General features: G+C 33.2%; 2 protein-coding genes across 2 annotated transcripts; both read left to right on the top strand.

Annotated features, from left to right (window-relative positions):
- The first annotated feature begins 1017 nt into the window (after positions 1 to 1017).
- LOC145579036 (uncharacterized) lies at positions 1018 to 3037 on the top strand. The gene is made up of 3 exons (XM_081636318.1): positions 1018 to 1039; positions 1234 to 1291; positions 2148 to 3037. The coding sequence occupies exon 3, from the start codon at positions 2149 to 2151 to the stop codon at positions 2776 to 2778; it is 630 nt and encodes a 209-aa protein (XP_081492444.1). The 5' UTR covers positions 1018 to 1039; positions 1234 to 1291; position 2148; the 3' UTR covers positions 2779 to 3037.
- A 7526-nt stretch (positions 3038 to 10563) lies between these two features.
- LOC145592418 (long chain acyl-CoA synthetase 4-like) lies at positions 10564 to 19831 on the top strand. Its single transcript, XM_081648870.1, has 19 exons — positions 10564 to 10895; positions 13288 to 13351; positions 13457 to 13546; positions 13939 to 13995; positions 14235 to 14283; positions 14492 to 14568; positions 14881 to 14920; positions 15002 to 15096; positions 15792 to 15959; positions 16060 to 16170; positions 16281 to 16368; positions 16447 to 16513; positions 16720 to 16795; positions 16941 to 17058; positions 17968 to 18213; positions 18315 to 18454; positions 18926 to 19108; positions 19194 to 19313; positions 19590 to 19831. The coding sequence occupies exons 1-19, from the start codon at positions 10741 to 10743 to the stop codon at positions 19623 to 19625; spliced, it is 1980 nt and encodes a 659-aa protein (XP_081504996.1). The 5' UTR covers positions 10564 to 10740; the 3' UTR covers positions 19626 to 19831.
- Positions 19832 to 20477: the final 646 nt, after the last annotated feature.

Raw genomic sequence — 20477 nt, 5'->3', positions numbered from 1 at the left:
GAACTCACAAGCTAATATGTATGTATGAATTTATTATGGATTTTTCTTTTTGTTAGAAGTTGTATCTCTTGGAGGGGTTTTGTCTTAATTTTTATTATTCAACTTATGTAGAATTTGAGATTGTTAGTTAGTTAGCTATTGGGATTGTTTGAAATTTCAGTGACTAATCAATGAGTTGATTATGAAATATTGGAGGAGTTTGATTGCCACATCCTTTTCCTGGGTCATTTATAAGGAATTGGATTAAAATTTTGATGTCTTTGACATGCCACGGTATCGTTTTTCTTGATTCTTAGTTGAACCTGCAAGTAGTATGGAGTATTGTGTATAGATGATTTAATACCATGTTAAACATTTTTATTGAATAAAAAAACTGAGAAATTGTTTGGATGGGTTATAAGTAGAATTGGATGATCATATATAAAGTGGTGAATTTCAGTATGTAAACGTAATATGATTTTTATTATTGCTAATTAAACCATGGTATGCATACTGTGCAAGTGTGCATGTCTTCATGAGGCATTTAGGGGACTGGAAGAAATGACAACAGACTAAAAAAATTTCTCTAGTAATTATATAGTGGATTGTGAAGCTCAGAACCTTTGATGTCACTAGCTTGATTGTTGTGGTTGTTTGTTTGTGCAAACTAAAACATGGTGTGCACGTAATGGTAAGGGGGCTGGGAATCTGATTGAAGAATAAGTGAAGATGTTACCTGTTGTTACACTATATAAAGTTTCAGCTGATGAGCTGGCAGTACGTATATGTAGTCTTCACTTAATTCCTTGATAATGTGGGTCACTTGTTGGATGTGTGAAGGCTTAAAGCTTCTAGGAATCTAAGGTTCGGGTTTATGTGTACATCCTTTCAATATATGAAAATAATTTGAATTTTGAAGCTTAATGCTTTGAAGCTTTAATTTGGTCTAATACTTGTGCTGCCACATGTTGCAGTTGTTCTTGCCCTAACGTTTTTCAAAGTAGTGACAATTGGGCTCTAATCTTAGTTGCGGTGTAATCATTCTTGCTTGAGGGTCAAGGTACACTAGTCTATTAGTCTTGTGCCTCTTTCCATCAAAGGATTATTTGCAAATGATATGCACTGAATGATGATGTTATCGAATCAGAGCTTATCAGGCAGTCTGAACCAATGTGCTTGCTACTAGCCGCTGTAGGCTGCAGTTGCTGATTTTCTTATAACCTTCCATGTACTGCCAAATTTATTTGATTTTAGGTGAGAGGAAGTGTTATGAAAAAGAAAGGGAAAAGGAAAGCATCAGTTGTATTTTAAGGTATTGAGAGGTCTTGGACTCTGGATGTTAAAGTTGGATGCCTTTACACCAATCTTACTTCTTGATTATCTAGATATAAACACCAATGAAAGTATGATACTCCTCTGTTTCACAGTGCAATTGTTTCATGAGTATATACATATTTACGCTTTCCAATATGAAAATTGTAATATTCGGAGAATCTACAAATAATCTTCCTGTGTTTGTTTAGGATTTCTACAGAAATATCTTCCTATTACTTAAAATGGAAACTTAACTTACTCAACTCCATATAATGTGGACTTGTGGAGCACCTACTAACTTTTTCTCACACTCCAATTAGATCTCTTGTGATGTGGGTCCTCTCACTCACTAATCTCTTTCAATCATTTTAATTTCATTCTTATTTCCCCACTAAATACCATAAACCTACCGTATCCAACTGATATATAATCCTCAAGTGTGTCTAAACCTCACAAAAAGGTAATTTGTTGACAGAGGAGGGAGTGCTTTTTTTTTTTTTTTTTCAATGATACTGTCCAATATGGTATGTTATATATGAAATTATGTGATTTCTTTTGCAAATGCAGTAATTTAGAATGTTTTTACTGTATTTGTGATAATGGATGATAGAAAGCATTCTTGGTGTGTTCTTGAAGAGTTGAATCATGGAACAAGTGGGTATGCAGCATTCAAAATCATAGGTGGATCTGTAGCTATAGGTGCTGGTTTTGCCTCTTGTTTGCAATAGTTGCTCGACGGCTTAAGCTCTGTGTGTGTGTGTGTGTGTGTGTGTGTGTGTGTGTGTGTGTGAATGTATAGCTGTAAAATTGCTTTTCATTTTTGGTATGTAACTTAATTTGCCATGGCTTTTCAGGATGGAAGGAGAGGGAAACTTTGTATCCAATCTTGATGATGAAATGAAGGAAATACTGGCAGAATTTATGGTGGGAGTTATACAGTTTGAAGAGTTAGTGGAAGTTGGACGGAAGTATCTAATCAGATTTCAGCAGGCGCTTGAAGTTCTCCGACACCCTTCAATATATGAATCATCGGAGCTGGTCAGGAGCATCATTAAAGCAAACAAAACCAAGAGGATTAATGCATATGTGGAAGCTGGGTGCATCAATGCTTTCAATAACACAAATAATGTAAGTCATCTGAATACAAGTTTGGGTGACCTTCGGGATTGTCTAACCCAAGCCAAAATCATAATAGACAAACTTGAAAGTCTCGTGGATAAGGCAGGCAATGCCTTAATTATGAACCAGAGTTCAGAACAAGTAGTTGCTTCCCAGAAGCTTGATGCTGCTGATTGCGCATCATATATAGCAGTAATCTACAGTATGTTAAAGCAAGACTATACAATGCAGAATAATATTGTTTCTTCGTTGAATTTTACAACTTCAAATGGTGAATTAGAGAGCTACTGTCTGATGTGGATGTTAAGGCCGTTTATAAATGATGATGTTATACATCAAGCTTTGAGATATACAAGTATTAGATAATCGATTTTGTTTTGGGTGTTTTCATCAAACCTTTTTTATTTCCAGAGTACTTGGATCTTGTTGAGTTTCTAACAAAAGTAACTATCTTTATTCATTATAAACGACTGGAGAAGTTTACTTGGAAGTGTATAGTGAGATTTTGTCTGATACCGAGTAGAAGTTAGAATTCTACAAGCTATCCTTCTGTTGATTTTAAAGAAATTGTATACTCTGTATGTCTGAGGATCCGGCTGTTCATCTAGTCTCCATATTGGTTTCATGATGTATTTGTTTTGTGGTGAATTTTACCACGGCCGCAGCAATCTCTGAGCATGCTTTGAGGCTGTTATATTGTCATAAGTTTTTACAATTGTAAATATGAGATGGAACTGGCTTAAGATATTAATTCGTAAGTTCGCATTTTATAATTATAAATCCTCAACTAAAACCTGCAGTTCTCTGCCTATTAGCCATTAGGCTTATATAAATCTTCCTAGTTCTGTGTTAAAAAAAAATCCTCAATATAAAGGAGTATATGCAATGTCAAGTGTCAACAATCTCCGTTACAGGTTATGTGCAACGATTTGACATAAAACAGAGAGGAAAAATGTCTAATCGTTGCACATAACCTGTAGCGGAGATAGTAAACTGCTAAAATTTGAATTTTGTTTCAAGATTTGAAATCAAATTCCGTTTATATTATTTGTCTTTTATGACACTTTATAATCGATACTGTAGAACAAAAAAAAAAAGAACTATACGTGGATTACACTTTGGATTAGATAAATGTAAATTATAGTAGTAGACATTACAAAAACAATCAGTCTCTATCATTCATAAGTGGTTGCTTAATAAAGAAGACAGATACATCAAGTTTTCGTTGTCGAGCAATGAATCTATTGGGCCTAGATAAGTTTGGGTCAATTGTGTATTAATGTTGATTTATGGGCTTGTGGATATGTCAATGATGGTAGCTGAAAAAGGTCAATTTGTTTGTTCAAGATATTAACTAGACCAATTTCATACGGATCAACTTTTGGTTTTGGTTTAAAGCATAATTATTAATTAAGCATGTTATTTGTATTTCATCAAATTGGGATACTTGAAGAGTTGAAGCTAACTACAAATGAGTAAGTTCTTATTAGACCGTCCATAAAAGGAGGAAGTTTTTAAGGAGAGAACACACATATTATAAGGAGCAAATTGCCCGAAAAAGGATAAACGATTAAATGTGAGCTTTCATCACATAAAAGGGATTACTTGTTCATAAACAGCTTGTACTTGTTTGTTAACTGATCGAAGCATTTACGGATTTTTTCTAGTATTTTTTTTATATATAAATTTTAACCTATTATTTTAAAATGTTAAGTTACTCACTCGAAAATATTTATCTAAAAAATGATTCAAGAATATAATTGTCTTAATGACAAGTCAAAATCAAGAAGTCAATTCTAAGTTTATAGGTAAGGAGTACTTGGGGAGTTGACCTAATGCCTTAATAAGAAGGGTAAATAAAGAAAGAAGCTTTAATGGAAGCAATTAATTTATTGGACTTTATAAAGTTGTTATTCAGCAAAAATAAAGTCATTTAGACGAGAGATTGAGAGTGAATGGCAATTTTATAGTAGGATTCATATTAATACGGACTATTAATTAAAAGCACATGAAATTCTGGTTTATAACATACGTGTACGAATGAAATGGTTGATGAAGTTGTAAATGTCAAATGTAATTTGATTTGAATCTTCAACATTACATGCATTATATATATGTTTAAATTCCTGATTATGAAAGCAATGTTGATAATTAGCTAGCTGTACATTATCATTTTCATGTGTATAATTTCTTTCATAATTCATTGTTATCCTGTTATTAAGTTTGCTTAATCATAAGATGTGGATGGCTGTATAATTAAACTTATATAATTAGGTTAGTGGCTCATAATTTTGTGTTTAATTTGTTACCTCAAAAAAAGAATATCTTAAACACGTTAAAGGAACTATTCAGCTAGAGGGTGCGGGAGCATCTAATAATACCAGCAATCATGCATGCGTCATGTATATTCTTAAGAGCACGATATTTCTACCAAAATAATCCCTATAACTACACTAACAAAGTAACATATGGTGTTCGATTATGCAGACAACTAAATATAAAAGTCTGTGAAAATATTAAAGGATAGTTAGAATTTTGCTTCTTATATATATGTATATCGAATTAAATTAGATTTATATTGATGGTGACATACAAGCTATGGAGTATAATTATATGATGTGTGGGATTAGACGACCTTGGTTGTTGGCCTTGTAGCTAATTATTATCTAGTAGATGATTGAATTAATAAATTCTACTCTAATAAATTCTACTTCGTATAAAACATCGATTCCTTCCGTTTTTAGCTTGATATATGTATTTGGTGCATTATTCATTAAATGATAACTCCAATGACTTAATTTTTTTTTTTTACTAATGCAAATTTTCATAATATCAACATTATACAATTTATATTATGAAAGATTAATATATTAATGGTCAAATTTGTATATTGACTGGTTTGTCAATCAGCTTATTGTACTTAAATAATAATACGGGGAGTAATTTCGAAACACTAACAATAATTGTTTATATGATCAGTTATTTTAATGTTGCTAACTCATAAAAAGCTAAAATCTTGTCAATCATTTTTAGACAAGGCCTTGAAATAAAGAAAACGATAAACATATTCATAAGGGCTACCTAAAAAGCTAAAATAGAAAATAACTAAGTATTAATTGGACCGATCTATGTATATTTGTGTCATGAATTCTAAAACTTATATTCCTATGATTATATAAAATGTACTTTAAACATGTAGCCCTAATCTATGTGTATTTATTCTTTTTTTTTTTTTTTTTTTTTTTTTGTATATATATATATATATATATATGTTTAGGGCTACATGTTTAAAGAGAAAGAAAAAACATGAATGGAAATATGGAATTGTATAGGGGGTGAATTTGGCATGGTTGAAGAAGTGGGTCTAGGAAGTGATCTTCAACAAACATTAAAGAAGGTGTACTGTTTTTATGTACATTCTCATTAAATTGACAAATGACAAGTACAGTACATATTTACTGATCCGTAGGACAAAAACCTCATTGGGGCCTATCCATATACGGCGGGAGTACTAAAAAAATGTTTGATTTAATTTGCATTTTGCTCAATAAATCCATTTTTGGAGGGTTTTAGGATAGTTTTTTTTTTTTTTAATAAAAACTTTTGTATACATCCGGTTTACACTAATATTAGAGTACATCGAGCAGTATAAGGGTAACTTTTAGCTAATTTTAGGGTAACTTTTTGTCTTTTTTGGGTAACTTTAATCATAATACAATTTTTATATAAATCAACAACAAGAAAAGTTTTATAAAGGTAATTTAATTACATTCAATCACTAATAATTGATTTTTAGTCATTTAAAATTTGATTCTTTACGAATAAAGCGTAGATAATTTTTATTTGAATTGGGTTACTTTAACTCATATTGGGGTAACTTTTATTCATTTCAAGGGTAACTTTTAATCACTTTAGGTTATCTTTATAATGGATGTACAATAATTATTGTACACCCGATTTTTTTAAAAGTTTGTGTATATCACTAGACAATCTCCAAGCTGGCGAGCTATGCTCGGTTTTTATGAGGGTAATTGAAATTAAATGTAGAAGTCTCATGAAATATGTGACTAAAAGACTATCATAATAATTAATAATTAAAGTATACTTGTAGAAAATATAGAAGTCTCATGAAAAATGTGATTTAAAAGTCCATCATAATAATAATAATTAAATTATAAAGTATTTAGACAAAATAATAATTTTGCTAAAATCTAAATGAAAAAATAGAGTTTAGGAGGGAAAATTCCCTCTCAAAATAACTCTAATATCCCTACCTTATAAAAAGTAGAAAATAACTCTTAGGAATAATGTGCTACCAACTATGCCCTCAAAAATATGTACAAAATTATGTACAAAAATGTATATTTACTTTTTTACCCTCATTAATGTGTTTACTCTCATTAATATATTTAATTGGGTTTTTTTCATTAAACATACCATCAATTACTACAAAGTTTTTTTTTTTTAACAAAAACTTGTAATGCCTTTATTTTAAATAAAAAAATTATAATGTTTTTACTTCATATGTTATTATTATTATTTAAAAAGGAAAAAAATTGTATGTACAAAGACTTTGTTTATTATCACGAGATGAATTGTTTTTACTCCTTCGTAGTTGCTCTTCTTATTTACAATTTTGTTGTCCTTTAATTACAAATATTGTTATGGTTTATTAGCTTTTCAATTGTAATTATTTGATGGCACGCACATAAACAACGTGGAATTTAAATGATATTCATATTAAATAATGATATTTGAGCAGATGTTATCAAGAGGTATAAATAACTTTAAAATCCTAAAATCGAGGGAAATCGATGATAGAAAAAAAAATGTATTAAATATGGAGAGAATTTAAGAGGAAAAATATAACTAAGTGGTTATTGCTTTAGTATTAGCTATAGATATAGATATTAGATGGTCGTAGAACATTGAACTTACATTATTAAGTTTTTAGCTACAACGAACATTTCACGTATTATTACTCCGTATGACCAAGCTCACAAAAAATTCGTTTGAAGAAAAATACGTTAAGTATTATTGAATCATGCAAATCAATTAAAAGTTCTAAAGTAGCTTAAGATATGAAGGGATGCAAATCAATTAAATATTATTTAATAATAATTTTGAAATAACACTGTCAAACTTTTGAGGGTTTTAACAAATAATTGTCATTAAAGACTTTGGTGGCTTTTTTTATACTTCTACAAAACCACTACATAGGCACATAAACCAAATCGTACGTATTAAAATTACCAGGTCTACCACCCAAACCAAAGGTGTAACTACGCACTAATACAACTTCTATGCAAGAGCTAACTCTTTCGCGCGCGTAGGATACCCTAGTTTATAAATATGCGGGAAATTTTTTCATGAGGAGACGCCACGTGTATAGCTTTGGAAAAAGATGACATCAGTGGCTGTTAATTTAATACGAAGTATTAGTTATAGATTTACTATTATAAGAAGAAAATAATATAGTTGTGGAAAGGGGGAAAAATTATTATGTAACCAATAATTTGAAAATTTTATTAGTTTAGAGTATAAAATGACGACATTTGTTTTTGTGTTACGGTGTCAATAGTATTACTTTCAAAAACTTTAATTTTTTTTGGTTGGTAAGGGCCTTACTGAGCTAGAACTTTTCACAATCCTTGAAAAGACCTGTGAGTAGAGCTGGTTATTGAGTAGAATAGTCTAATTCAATGATAATAGGGTTATTAGGACCAAGCTTAATACGAAGTATACTAGTACAAAAAAAAAATAAAAATAAATAACTTTGATTATTTATACAAAGTGTGTATACGAAGTATATACTAGTACTCCGTAATAAATATATATGATCAACCCTTGCGGTGCCTTACAGACTGAACAAGCTAAGTGAGCATTATGGCTTGGATGTCATGGTACAACTACTAACAACTCAGCCTCTATTGTTTTGGCAACTATAAACCCGACCTTTCTTCCAACCAGATAATAGCCCCACTCAATATAAAGGAAATACTTCTCTAAATGCTCATTAACTCATGTCTGCATATAAGTACAGACAAGGTTTCACCATAATTTTGGAGCTCATATTAAGTTTGCTATCCACTGCACTAGTCCTCTACTTGAACATATATGGATTGGTCCTTGCATGTGCGGGAGGTGGAGGGTATTATAATACGATAAAAGGGGATAAACACAAGGGACGTGATACCATGTTAAATCCGAGTCCGGATCGCATCCGTCACGGGAGAGTACAAGTCCACCACTTTATAAGACCAAGGAGGTTCCACCTCAAAACCATATGACAATGAGGGGAGTAGCCCCCTAGCCTTATATTGTGGTGGTAACTCTTAAATTCTTTCAATGTGGAATTCCATTACCTCTACACTCCATTTTTTTAATGAATTAGTATAGGACAATAGAATGCTCACACGTGGGTTGTTCCTAGGCTCAACAACACTAATTGTACGTTACTGACCGGTGAATAACTTCACGAAGAAGTGTAGACATCTGATCATTCATTAACTAAAATCGCCTTAACCCCCCCCCCCCCCCCCCAAAAAAAAAAAAAAAAAAAATTTGATCTTATAACTACCCCCTTATAATAATAATACATGTAATAATAATGGAGAAGGGAGATAGCTTATCAGATTGTTTAATATTAGATCGGATCTAGTACTAACATGAATACATGATCATTTCCTAATGTACTATGAGGTTCAGGTTGGTACGGAGATAACATTGATCCATCTAAAATATAATAATAGTACGACTTTACATAAATTATACATGTATTGTTAATTCATAGTGGGCGATTTTTAACAATGCAACCAAATCCATTGTATAGATTGAATAACAAAAAGCTACAAATATAAAAATCTTTTGGCAACCTGGTCAATTCCTTCGTTTGACTGTAATCTTCATGAATTTTTATTCAATTATTTACACATCAGCAAATGAATTTAAGTGCATAACATGAAGAAAAGAAGAGGTCCTTTGATTTAATCTTGGTCACAACTCACAAAACAAGATCATGTTCTAGTAGGGCTACCATACATGGAAAGTATCTGTTGTGTTTAATTTGTTAAATGAGTGTTTTATGAAAAACATTTATAATGAGTGTTAGATATATGATGTATCAATAGGAAGAAGCAATTCCTTACCTCTAATTTATCGAAACATTTTTTTTTTTTTTTTTTGACAAAGGCAATTAATCAAAACATTGTATGGATTTAATTTGAGTATTATTTTGATTTAAGATGTATGGTTCTTTATTATAAATCTTGAGACAATGTTCAGAATCTCTAATGCACATACGCGTGATGAGAATTTCTTGTTTAGGGACAAAGTTGAGTATCACTACCCAAATAAGCTAGGCCTGACATTTAATCATAGCAATTAACTCTATAGATGTTTACAAGGCAAGATTGGTCAATGTACACCTCGCATTCACATCCCACTCCAATAAGACGGGTTTGGGCAGGGGTTTGGTGGGTGATGCCCAATTCCCACACACCCCATACCCCTATATAACCAACCCTTCTAAATATGTCTCTTTCCGAATGGTTTATATAATATCTTTTCTTAATAATCATATTAAGTCCAATTGCACAAAATTGAAATGAACGAAGTACTAAATTATGTTAATTGAAATCTAATTTGATAGCGAGTGAGTATATTAAGTAACAGGGCAGATAAAGGTGCATATTAACCAATCTTGTCTGTTATGCTCACTTCAATTTTAGATAAAATCTAATTTAAGTTAGATAATTTCAAATATACATGTTCAAAGAAAACAAGTTTTAGTAAAAATTAAATATATAAAATTTTATCAGGTTTATGCCTAATTGTCTACAGATATTTTAAAACATAATTAGAGATAATTTTTTTTTGATAAATTAAGAATTGTGACATAATTTCCCAATAAATCTATCTTATCTTATAAGAGGCTAAATTATTACTCATAAATCTTTACCTAAACTTATCATACGACATCTAATTAACCCGAATGCGCGTGTGCACGCCCGCCCGCCCGCCCGCACCGAATCCCTACATCCCGGAAGTAGTTTGAATCTAGATCAAATGGGTTCTTCATAAATGTCCCTGAACCCGTCAAAACTCTCATACTAGTCATATATACAACCAAGTCATTATTATAATTTTTTAAAAGCAGAACTCAAAACACAGAGTTTTGTGGTCCTCTCTTCCTCATAATTTCTCTTGTTATCGCAACTGTTGACACCAAAACTTATACACCGCATTTCTCAATTTCTTCTATTACTCTTTAAATCAGTTTCCTTCTTTTAGAGGAGAGAGAAAACCAGAACTTCTAAGCTCTCAACAATGGCGGAAACTAAGAAATACATCTATGAGATCGAATCCTCGAAGCCTCAACAAGAAGGTAAACCTTCCGTTGGACCTGTTTATCGCAGTATTTTCGCTAAAAATGGATTTCCTCAACCTCCTCCTGGTATGGAGACTTGCTGGGATATCTTTAGGTTACTTTCTCTCTTTTTCCTTTGACTTTCTGTTATTTATTTATTTATTTTTCAATTATGATGGAGTTGATCGATTTTGACTTTTTATTTTTTAAATTTGATTGATTTTTGTTTTGATTGATAGAGATTTGCGTTTTTGATTATTGAAATTAGCTAAATATTTGTGGAATTGAAGAATTAGAATAATGTGTTCGACATAATAATGTTTAATTTGTATATTTGTGGAATGCTAATTCAAGTTGCATTCCTTTAATTTTGATTGTTTGTGTAAAATTTGGTACTAATGTTTAATATTAGCTTGATTATATTAAGAAATTATGCATGTCAGATTTAATTTGATTTTCATTCTATACTAATGTCAGATTTTCAATTCAATTCTTTTCCTGATGCTCTTACTGTCCTGTTACGTTTTCGGTTTTACGGCGATTGTCTCACAAAAAAAAAAAAGTCAAAACCATGAAAACTTTTAGGGGTGGAGGAAGTAGTTATGAGTAGTTCATAGGAGCTGGGGTAGTCAGGAATCAGGAGGAATGGGTAGTTAATGTACGGAGTACCTAACAGTAATTACACGTTTTGCAGCTTTTATGCTGTCTCCTCTTTGTTTTATACTTCCTCAATTCTGTCATAATTGCTACAATTGGGTTTTTATGCAATTTACACACTAGTATGTGTTACAATCTATTGTGTCTTTTATGTAAGGAATAATAAGATTCGTCTCAATGTATATTTTCATAATATCATTTTTTTTTAAAAATAATTTTTAATTATAGATGATTGAAGATATTAAAGGTTAAAGTATTGCGTCTAGATGCGTGAAACTCCAATTGTCGTAATTAATTGAGAATGGAGGAAGAATTAAGGGTAGTCTACTTTGATATTTCGTTAAAAACGTACTTTTTTCTTGAAAATCCAGCTTATGTAGACATCCTGAGTCCCTGACCTTGTGTCTGAAATGGAGGAATTTGGATTCCTAGAAGCAAGTCCTCTCAAGCTTAGGCTCTCTATCCATGAGGATGGAATTGAATCAATGTTGGGTATGTTTTCCGGACTCTGGATTAAAAGTTACTGCCAAGGTTTAGTCATTGAGGTTCCATGATTCAGGTTCTAGATACCGGAGTATGCAACCAATATGGGTATAGGATTTAGATGCTAAGATGATCAACAATAGATGGAACTCCTGTTATTGCCTTGTTCAACCCCTGGATCCTTTGACTCCATCTGATCCTTGTCATAGACTCTAGTCACATACAGAGTACATTATTAAAACCTTCGATTATCTGGTAGAAGACATAAGTTTTGTCTTGAATATCATAGTTGGGACTTCACTACAGTTTTCTTCTATGCCCTTTCCTGTTGTTTATCTTAACAGATGTTATTGGGCTAAGTGGTTTTTCCACAAATTTCTGTTTCCAGTACTTAGAGAAGTGATACTCAGAAACTTAAATTAGAGTAAAAACAAGCTAATATCTTTGAATTGTGGCTTAATTCGACAACTTGCCGTGTACTTCAGTTGGGCACTTGTAATTGTAACTAATTATGTGTGCAGTGGGTTGCAAAAGGGTTGCAAAAGAACACCCGTGAGCATACATGGGATGGAGGTACAGGTGCTTGGATTTCTGAATGCAAATTCTCTGAAGCTTCTTGTCAAAGATTTCTCCTTTGACTTTGAGATATGCAATTGAAAATTTGAAACAACCTAGGCTATATTTTCCTGATTTATAGTTAAAATTGCCTTCCTGGGTTGAGGTTTGATGTTTTAATACCTGAAATATGGCATGGACTTGGGTGCTTTGAGTGACCAACAGTAGTTGGGTTTTTCACCCAATCTAATATATGTCATGTTATTTGGACTCTTCATTACACCATTTACACCTCAAGGAAGTACCCGTGTGTCGGACCCTTGACACTTTGGACGTGGTTAGGTCACTTGGACACTTCATCTGGATCAAAATTGTTAAAGTTTTTTTTTTTACAAAATAGCCGAAATTGGACATTGGGACATGTACTAGGGTTAGACATGGGTACCCGAGTCCGAGTAACATAGATGTCAGATTGTCACAAAGCTCTTGTAGCATACAACCTCTTATTATCTTTTGGAAGACATTAGTTTTGACTTGTACTTCATAGTTGGGGCTTGTATACAACTTTCTTATATGGCCTTCCCTGCTGCTTTTCTCCTCCTATTGTCAAGTATTGTTTTGCCTTTTACAATTTTATATTATGAACAGTTTGCTGCCTATTTTCTATCTATCATTAATAGGCACATACTTGACTTGATTTGGCATACAGACTAAATTAATGTTATTGCAAAAGTTTTCATCAAAATATTTCGCAGTACGAGTTCAAGCATGTGATCCGGCTCATAAAATTAATTAATATGCTTCTATTGCAGTATGTCTGTGGAGAAATACCCTAATAATCCAATGCTTGGTCATCGTAAGATTGTGGATGGAAAGGTATGCAATCCTTGCTTTCCTATTACTCTATATGATATGAAGAGTAAGATATTTGTATTGCATGGTATGAATCTACAAGCTCCACTCTTTGATCTGTCTTTGCAGGCCGGAGATTATGTATGGCTTACTTACAAGGAGGTTTATGACATTGTCATGAAAGTGGGAAACTCAATTCGTCATTGTGGCGTCGGAGAGGTAAGCTGTCCCTGGCACAATTATTTGTCAATATTGTGCGAGCTCTGGGAGCTTTCATGTGTGGGTCTCATCTCCTTAGTAACAGTTGACGAGTAGTGTTTGATAATAGGGCTAGTTGGTGGCTGCAAGTCTGCAACTAATACTTATATTTGGGAGAAAAAAAAAATCCCTCTTCTCCTCTCTCTTAAGGCTTTAGGTTGCCCCTTGCACGACCAATATCTCTTTCAATGGCGCTTTCATAAATAATAGCACCCCCAAACTTGTTAGTTGATACCATGATTCTGTACACCACAAAGCTACTTGTTCATTGTATTGTGTATTTGTGCTCAATTCCTGCCCATAAAATGGTTCTTTTGCTGTTCTTATAATAGTATAATATATATTCCTGTCAGGGAAACCGCTGTGGTATCTATGGATCAAACTGTGCAGAGTGGATCATGAGCATGCAGGTACAATTTTAATGATTTTTACATCCCTTTGATATAGTCTTACCTTGTTATGCGGTTTGAGGGTCACCCATCTTACTTTTTTCTATACGTGTGATGTTTCTCCTGATAAGTTATAAGATCCCTAGGGAAATTAGTCCTTATCTGAACTTTGGTTATACATCATTAAAAATCGGAGGTTGGCTGGAACTACAATTTGTATACATTGCTGATTACAGATTTTTTCTATTTCAATTTTACAGGCCTGCAACGCCCATGGAATCCGCTGTGTTCCTTTGTATGACACTTTAGGTAATAGTTTTTCCTTGTATGAAGATCTACAACTACGCCATCTATAATTTTGTTTCGTAAGGGATATAAAATGTATGATTACCTGTAGCATATAACCGTTATCTTTTCAAACTGTTTTATACAATGACATTGCACTTTTACCACATAATTTTATTTATTTTTAATTTTTTTGTCAACTGGGTTTTCGTCTCCCCTGAATTTTTTGTAGGGTCGGGTGCTGTGGAATATATCATTTGCCATGCAGAAGTTTCAATTGTGTTTGTTGAAGAAAAAAAGATTTCTGAGGTATGTGACCGGCCTTGGTTCTTGGTGTGATTCATAAAATCTTAACTATCTGAATCTGAATATGTTTATTTCAAGCAGAATGAGTAACTTATTATGGCCTCTTGTCCAATGATAGTTTTATAGTTATGTACCTTATTGACTTAACAAAGTTGTATATTTAATTTCTTGTTTCTTCCCTGTATATGTATATGTTTGTATACGTTGTTAACTTAACAAAGTTCTATTGGGTATCTTCTCTTTAATTAAAGTTTAAGAATTTATGAGCAATGTTGTGCTTGTATTGACACTACCTGTTTCTGTACTTTGCTTCAGCTGATTAAAGCTTTGCCAAACACAACGAATTACTTGAAAAGTAAGTTCTCTCTGCCATTTTATTCTATTTAACTTTTACATATTATTGTTATGGAGATTTTATAAGTGAGTATTTTTGCAGCTTTGGTTAGCTTTGGGAAGATCACACCTGCGCAGAAAGAAGAAGTTGAAAAACTTGGTTTGCAGATGTATAGTTGGGATGACTTTTTGCAATTGGTAAGTGGTATAGTTTGATGCTGGAGTAGTGGAGTGTACTTTGACCTTTTGATTTTGAACTTTACTGCTTTCTTTGCATTTGTTGAACTTTATTGCTTTCATTTGCTATTATTGTTGCCTAGCTGACTGATTGATATAAATTTTGGGGTAAGAAGGGTAATGATGTAATGTAGTAAAAGGGGTTTGCCAAAAATGGAATAAAGTGAAAGTGCTAATTTTTTATTTTTTTTATTTTTTTTGAAATGGACAAAAATGGAAAAGTTAAGAACTTCAAGAACAAGAGGGACTGGGTGCACCTTTGTATCTGTAACATTTTATGTGACTTGCATTAGTAACTGGGACTGTGTACATCTTTTGTATAATTTGCTAACTTGTCTCGCTTTGTTGTGATAACTGATGTGTGGATGCTTACTAGCTTAGTTGTTTAAGTCTTAGGTGGTAGTACCTAACATTTGCAGTCAAATTTTTCTACAACCATTTCCCCTTTTAGCTCTCCATGGACCAAAAAGTTACGAGGGTCTATGCAATTACAATTTAACACAAGTACAAGTACCTTGTTTTTGGTTTCCTTTAATTTCAGAGTAGTTGGATCTGTTTTCTTAGAATCTGAATGAAGTTCTATTGTGCAGTTCCGCTTCATCTAATTCATATGACTCACGAGGGTTAGCCTTTTGATTTTTGCCTGTGAACTGCAGGGTGGTGATAAAAATTATGAACTGGCAAAGAAGAGCAAGAGTGATATCTGCACAATAATGTATACTAGTGGAACAACTGGTGAACCAAAGGGTGTACTTATATCAAATGAAAGTATTATTACTTTAATCGCTGGTATCAACTGCCTTTTAGAAAATGTGAATGAACAGGTGATTAATATAGATTCTTGTGGTGTTAGTGTCCTTCACTCATCAGCAAAGTCTTGAATTTCCGTCATTTATTTTGGGCTTTTCTATGTATTTTCTGCAGTTGGGACCAGATGATGTGTATCTGTCATACTTGCCTTTGGCTCATATTTTTGATCGAGTGATTGAGGAAGCCTTTATCTCTCATGGTGCACGAATAGGATTCTGGAGAGGGGTGAGTAACTGCCTGCTGTGATGTTTCTAGAGTAATTATTGTGATATAATGCTTTACTCTAGCATGTAAGGAGATGATTATTACAAATTGTGCTTTGTATTATTTATCAGGATGTCAAGTTATTGCTTGAGGATATTGGAGCCTTAAAGCCAACAGTTTTCTGTGCTGTTCCTCGTGTATTAGAGAGAATCTATTCAGGTACATAGAAAGATGGGTTGTAGAACACTAGAATGAATTTGGTAATTTCCGAAAAGTTACTGACTGCTGCATTTGCAGGCTTGCAAGAGAAACTTCGTGCTGGTGGTTTGTTGAAACGTACACTTTTTGGTTTTGCATACTCACGGTAAACATTACTCTTCAAGTGTAACCAGGAATTCCTGGAATTGCTTTAGTTTTTTTCATTCATGAGCCAGTGCTGGGATTTTATGATTTTATCTAGCTTTTGTATTATCCCTTCAATTGGCTTCTTGTTAATTAATGCCATCATTGAATTACTATCCATTTATCAATGACCTTTTTTCTTACAAAATACTTCTATATAATGTGCAGAAAATTGAATAACATGAAGAAGGGTGCCAAGCATTCAGAGGCTTCTCCAATGTTCGATAAACTTGTTTTCAGTAAGGTAGAACTCTTTCTAATCTCTCTCTTTTTTTTTTTTTTTTTTTTTTACAACATTTTCCCCTTTATTTTGAACTATTGCGCTGTTGTTTTTATCTAGCTCGAATTTATTATTTATTTTTATTTTTATTGTATATGACTAAAATCAGGTTAAGGAAGGCTTGGGGGGGAAAGTGAGACTAATACTATCTGGAGCCGCTCCACTAGCTAGTCACGTGGAAACATTTTTGCGGGTTGTTGCATGCTGTTATGTTTTACAAGGATATGGTATGTTCTATAAACTTACTCATATATGAGAAGGGTATCACTTGTATCAATAGATTGAATATTTCTGGGCTTCTATGCATCAGATAGTTGATTGGAGATACTGACCCCATTTTACTTGTCCAGTTGTTCACTGATTTTTTGCTCAGATAAGTTTAGTGCTTAAAAGGCTTCCCAAGTTCGATTTACTACTATGATAAGCTGTAATAAGTCGATCATAAATGAAAATCAAGTGAAGAGAACACACCTTTAGTTCAGCTCAAAATTACACCTTTAATCAGTAGTTATTGTTCGCAGAGAGAGTTGCATTTTGAATTGTCAAATTGTCATGGGTTGACAACACTCAAATTGCAGTCTCTGCAGCTACTTCTATTCTATTTGGTTCATTTCTCTACTGTATTTCCTTTTCCAAAAAGATTTTTTGGCTGAAAGTGATAGCCACTTACCAGTATTTAAAGGCTTAATCATGCTGGATGTATGAAGCTTACCCTTTTGCATCCTGTTAACAATACATAATGAAAGGAAATTAACTTTATATGGAGCACAAGGGTTGCAAAACTTCCGCATTCCCTCCTGAAATTAATGGTCTCATTGTCCTATTCTTAAGGATTGATCATAATTTCACGTAAAATAGCTGTCTCCTTCCATTCTTTCTCAAGTCTCCACCATTCCATATCAGTGGGGGTAAGTTAGGAAATCATTCCTAGTCTGTTTATTTTTTAAACAGCTATATTGGAGATTCCAGAGTTTTGTATACAAGACTAATGTTCCCTTGCAGAGAATATACATGTCAGGGTCAGGGGATTGTTGATACTAAAATACTTTAGTGTTCAACTGTTCAGTTATATACTGTACTTTATAAAGACAGTAACTATTTCTTGAATTTTTATTCTCTTCGTAATAATAATGCAGGTTTGACTGAAACTTGTGCGGGTACATTTGTTTCACTGCCAAATGAGCTTCAGATGATTGGGACAGTTGGCCCTCCACTGGCAAATGTGGATGTATGCCTTGAGTCTGTCCCTGAGATGGGTTATGATGCTCTTGCTAATACACCACGTGGAGAAATATGTGTTAGGGGAAAAACTCTCTTCTCAGGCTACCACAAACGAGAAGACCTCACGAAGGAAGTCTTGATTGACGGATGGTTCCACACAGGTTTGTAAAAGTTAAATGAACTTTCTTGTGGTAGTGTCTAGTGTGTTGTTAAACTCTACATTTTTTTTATGATAACTTGCTTATGAGGTTGCATATATCAGGTGATGTTGGAGAATGGCAACCAGATGGAAGTCTGAAAATCATTGACCGTAAAAAGAATATTTTTAAGCTTTCACAAGGGGAGTATGTTGCAGTTGAGAACTTGGAGAACATATATGGCCTTTGTTCTGCCGTTGACTCGGTATTATCCTCAAATGTTCACTCTCTGCTGAATAGTTTTTTGAATTCCCCTGTTTAATCATATGACCATTTTGGTGAAACCAGGAGTTAGCAAAGGAAATTATCATCTGAAGCTAAAAAAATCCATACATTATGTAATTTGCTAATGTTTAAAAAAAAAAAAAATTACCCTAGAGTTTTCAAAAAGTTCTAGCAAATAATTAAATGTTACGTTGTCTTGAGCAAAATACATTGACCCTCAGAGTTTTCTTTTTTTTTTTTCTTTTTTTTTTCATGTCATATCCAAAAAAAGGCATCTCAAAAAATGGGGAACGGATTTTTCTTTGAATTTCATGTCTCAATAGTACGGAATACTTAATGTTATTGGCAATTTGGCATTGTCAGCTGACATAGATTACCTCTTACCTGGGTGAAGATGTTCATGCAATTTGTTGTTCATCTGTACACACTGATAGTTCCCTCTCAATTTCAGATATGGATCTATGGGAATAGTTTTCAATCATTCCTTGTTGCAGTTGCTAATCCCAACCAGGGTGCACTTACACGTTGGGCTGAAGCCAATGAGATAAATGGGGATTTCAACGCTCTATGCGAAAATCCCAAGGCAAAGGAATTCATACTGGAAGAGCTCAAAAAGATTGGAAAAGAGAAGAAGGTAACTTTATCCTCTCCACCCTTTCTAGTTGGTAGTAAATATCAAAAATTTTGAGCTCTTCTGACTTTCATTTTGCTGTGAACAGCTAAAAGGCTTTGAGTTTATCAAAGCTATTCATCTGGACCCGGTGCCCTTCGACCTTGAGCGTGACCTTCTCACCCCAACATTTAAAAAGAAGAGGCCGCAGATGCTTAAATACTATCAAGTGAGTCATTCTTGTGTACCCCAGAATAGATATTATCGCTGTGTTAAGAACGAGCTTCTAAATACTAACTTGGCCTGCCTGATTCCCTCCCCTCACTTCGGTTTTTTTCCCCTTAACAAACCATTAATAATATGTAAAATAAGAAGTCTTGAATAACTTATTGCCTGTCCGTAGAATTTAGATGAGTTCCAATAATCCATCATAGACATAAATACTTCGTAATACAACTATGCTGAGTTTAAAGATGTGTTCTGATCTCAATGCCCTGTGATGCAGAGTATTATCGATGACATGTACAAGACTTCAAGTTAACCAAGTGTTTGAAGACCTGCTTATCACTATTTATTTAGCTCACTTTGTGCTTCTTGTTTTTGTCTCTTGATCCCTTGTACATTTATGCTCACCTACAGTTGATAAAATTACAGGTTACAGTTGCAATAGTGGAAATCGAATTGAATGTTTGGAGTCTTTTTCCTGATGTTTTTATATAAGAACATATGAAGTCATTTATGTAAACATTATATATGTGAAATTTATATCCTTATTATTTCAAGGGTCAGATAAACATCTGACCATTTGTGGTACTAATTGTAATGTCTGACCAGCAGACTCACAATACACTTAGAAATTAATGTATATCCTCCCTTGAATAATCAGGAGTTGATCTGTTGATTTTCTAGATTTAATGGTTGTGTTACTAGACCATGAAACGCGCTCATAGTGACCTCCACAAATGATGTGTTCAAGGAATTGATGTTCGTGTTTAAGGAACCTGACCACATTATCAAAACTTACGCACAAATGAGGATATGTTTGGAGAATAAATATCAAAGTACGAGTTAATGTGAGATTTGCAACATAATTAGGATTATCTTCATTGGTAATCTTAATGTCTGATTAAGTGATTATCACAATATGCAATTTGGACAAGTAGGACAACATAACATTATTAGTGGTAAAAAGCTGACTCAAAGAGTCAAAGTAACAATAGCTGAAGTATATCAAATCACCCATTTTCCTAGCATATTTGATCTGGTAATTTTCCATTGCTCTTATTGCCACTTCTTACCCCTGATAATGCACAAGACATTATTTGCCACAATGCAATTGAAGAATTTAATAGGGCATATAACTATTGGGAAGTTACTCGACTTTTTCAAGGGC

Source organism: Chenopodium album, chromosome 2 (genome assembly GCF_948465745.1).
Source record: "Chenopodium album chromosome 2, dcCheAlbu1.1, whole genome shotgun sequence".
Lineage (NCBI taxonomy): Eukaryota > Viridiplantae > Streptophyta > Magnoliopsida > Caryophyllales > Amaranthaceae > Chenopodium > Chenopodium album.
This window is presented reverse-complemented; position numbering and strand designations above follow the sequence as displayed.

Coding starts and splice junctions, on each gene's coding strand:
- LOC145579036 (XM_081636318.1), top strand. CDS start 2,149: ATGGAAGGAGAGGGAAACTTTGTATCCAATCTTGATGATGAAATGAAG.
- LOC145592418 (XM_081648870.1), top strand. CDS start 10,741: ATGGCGGAAACTAAGAAATACATCTATGAGATCGAATCCTCGAAGCCT. Junction 13,547..13,938: donor GTCATTGTGGCGTCGGAGAG/GTAAGCTGTCCC, acceptor TATTCCTGTCAG/GGAAACCGCTGTGGTATCTA. Junction 13,996..14,234: donor AGTGGATCATGAGCATGCAG/GTACAATTTTAA, acceptor TCAATTTTACAG/GCCTGCAACGCCCATGGAAT.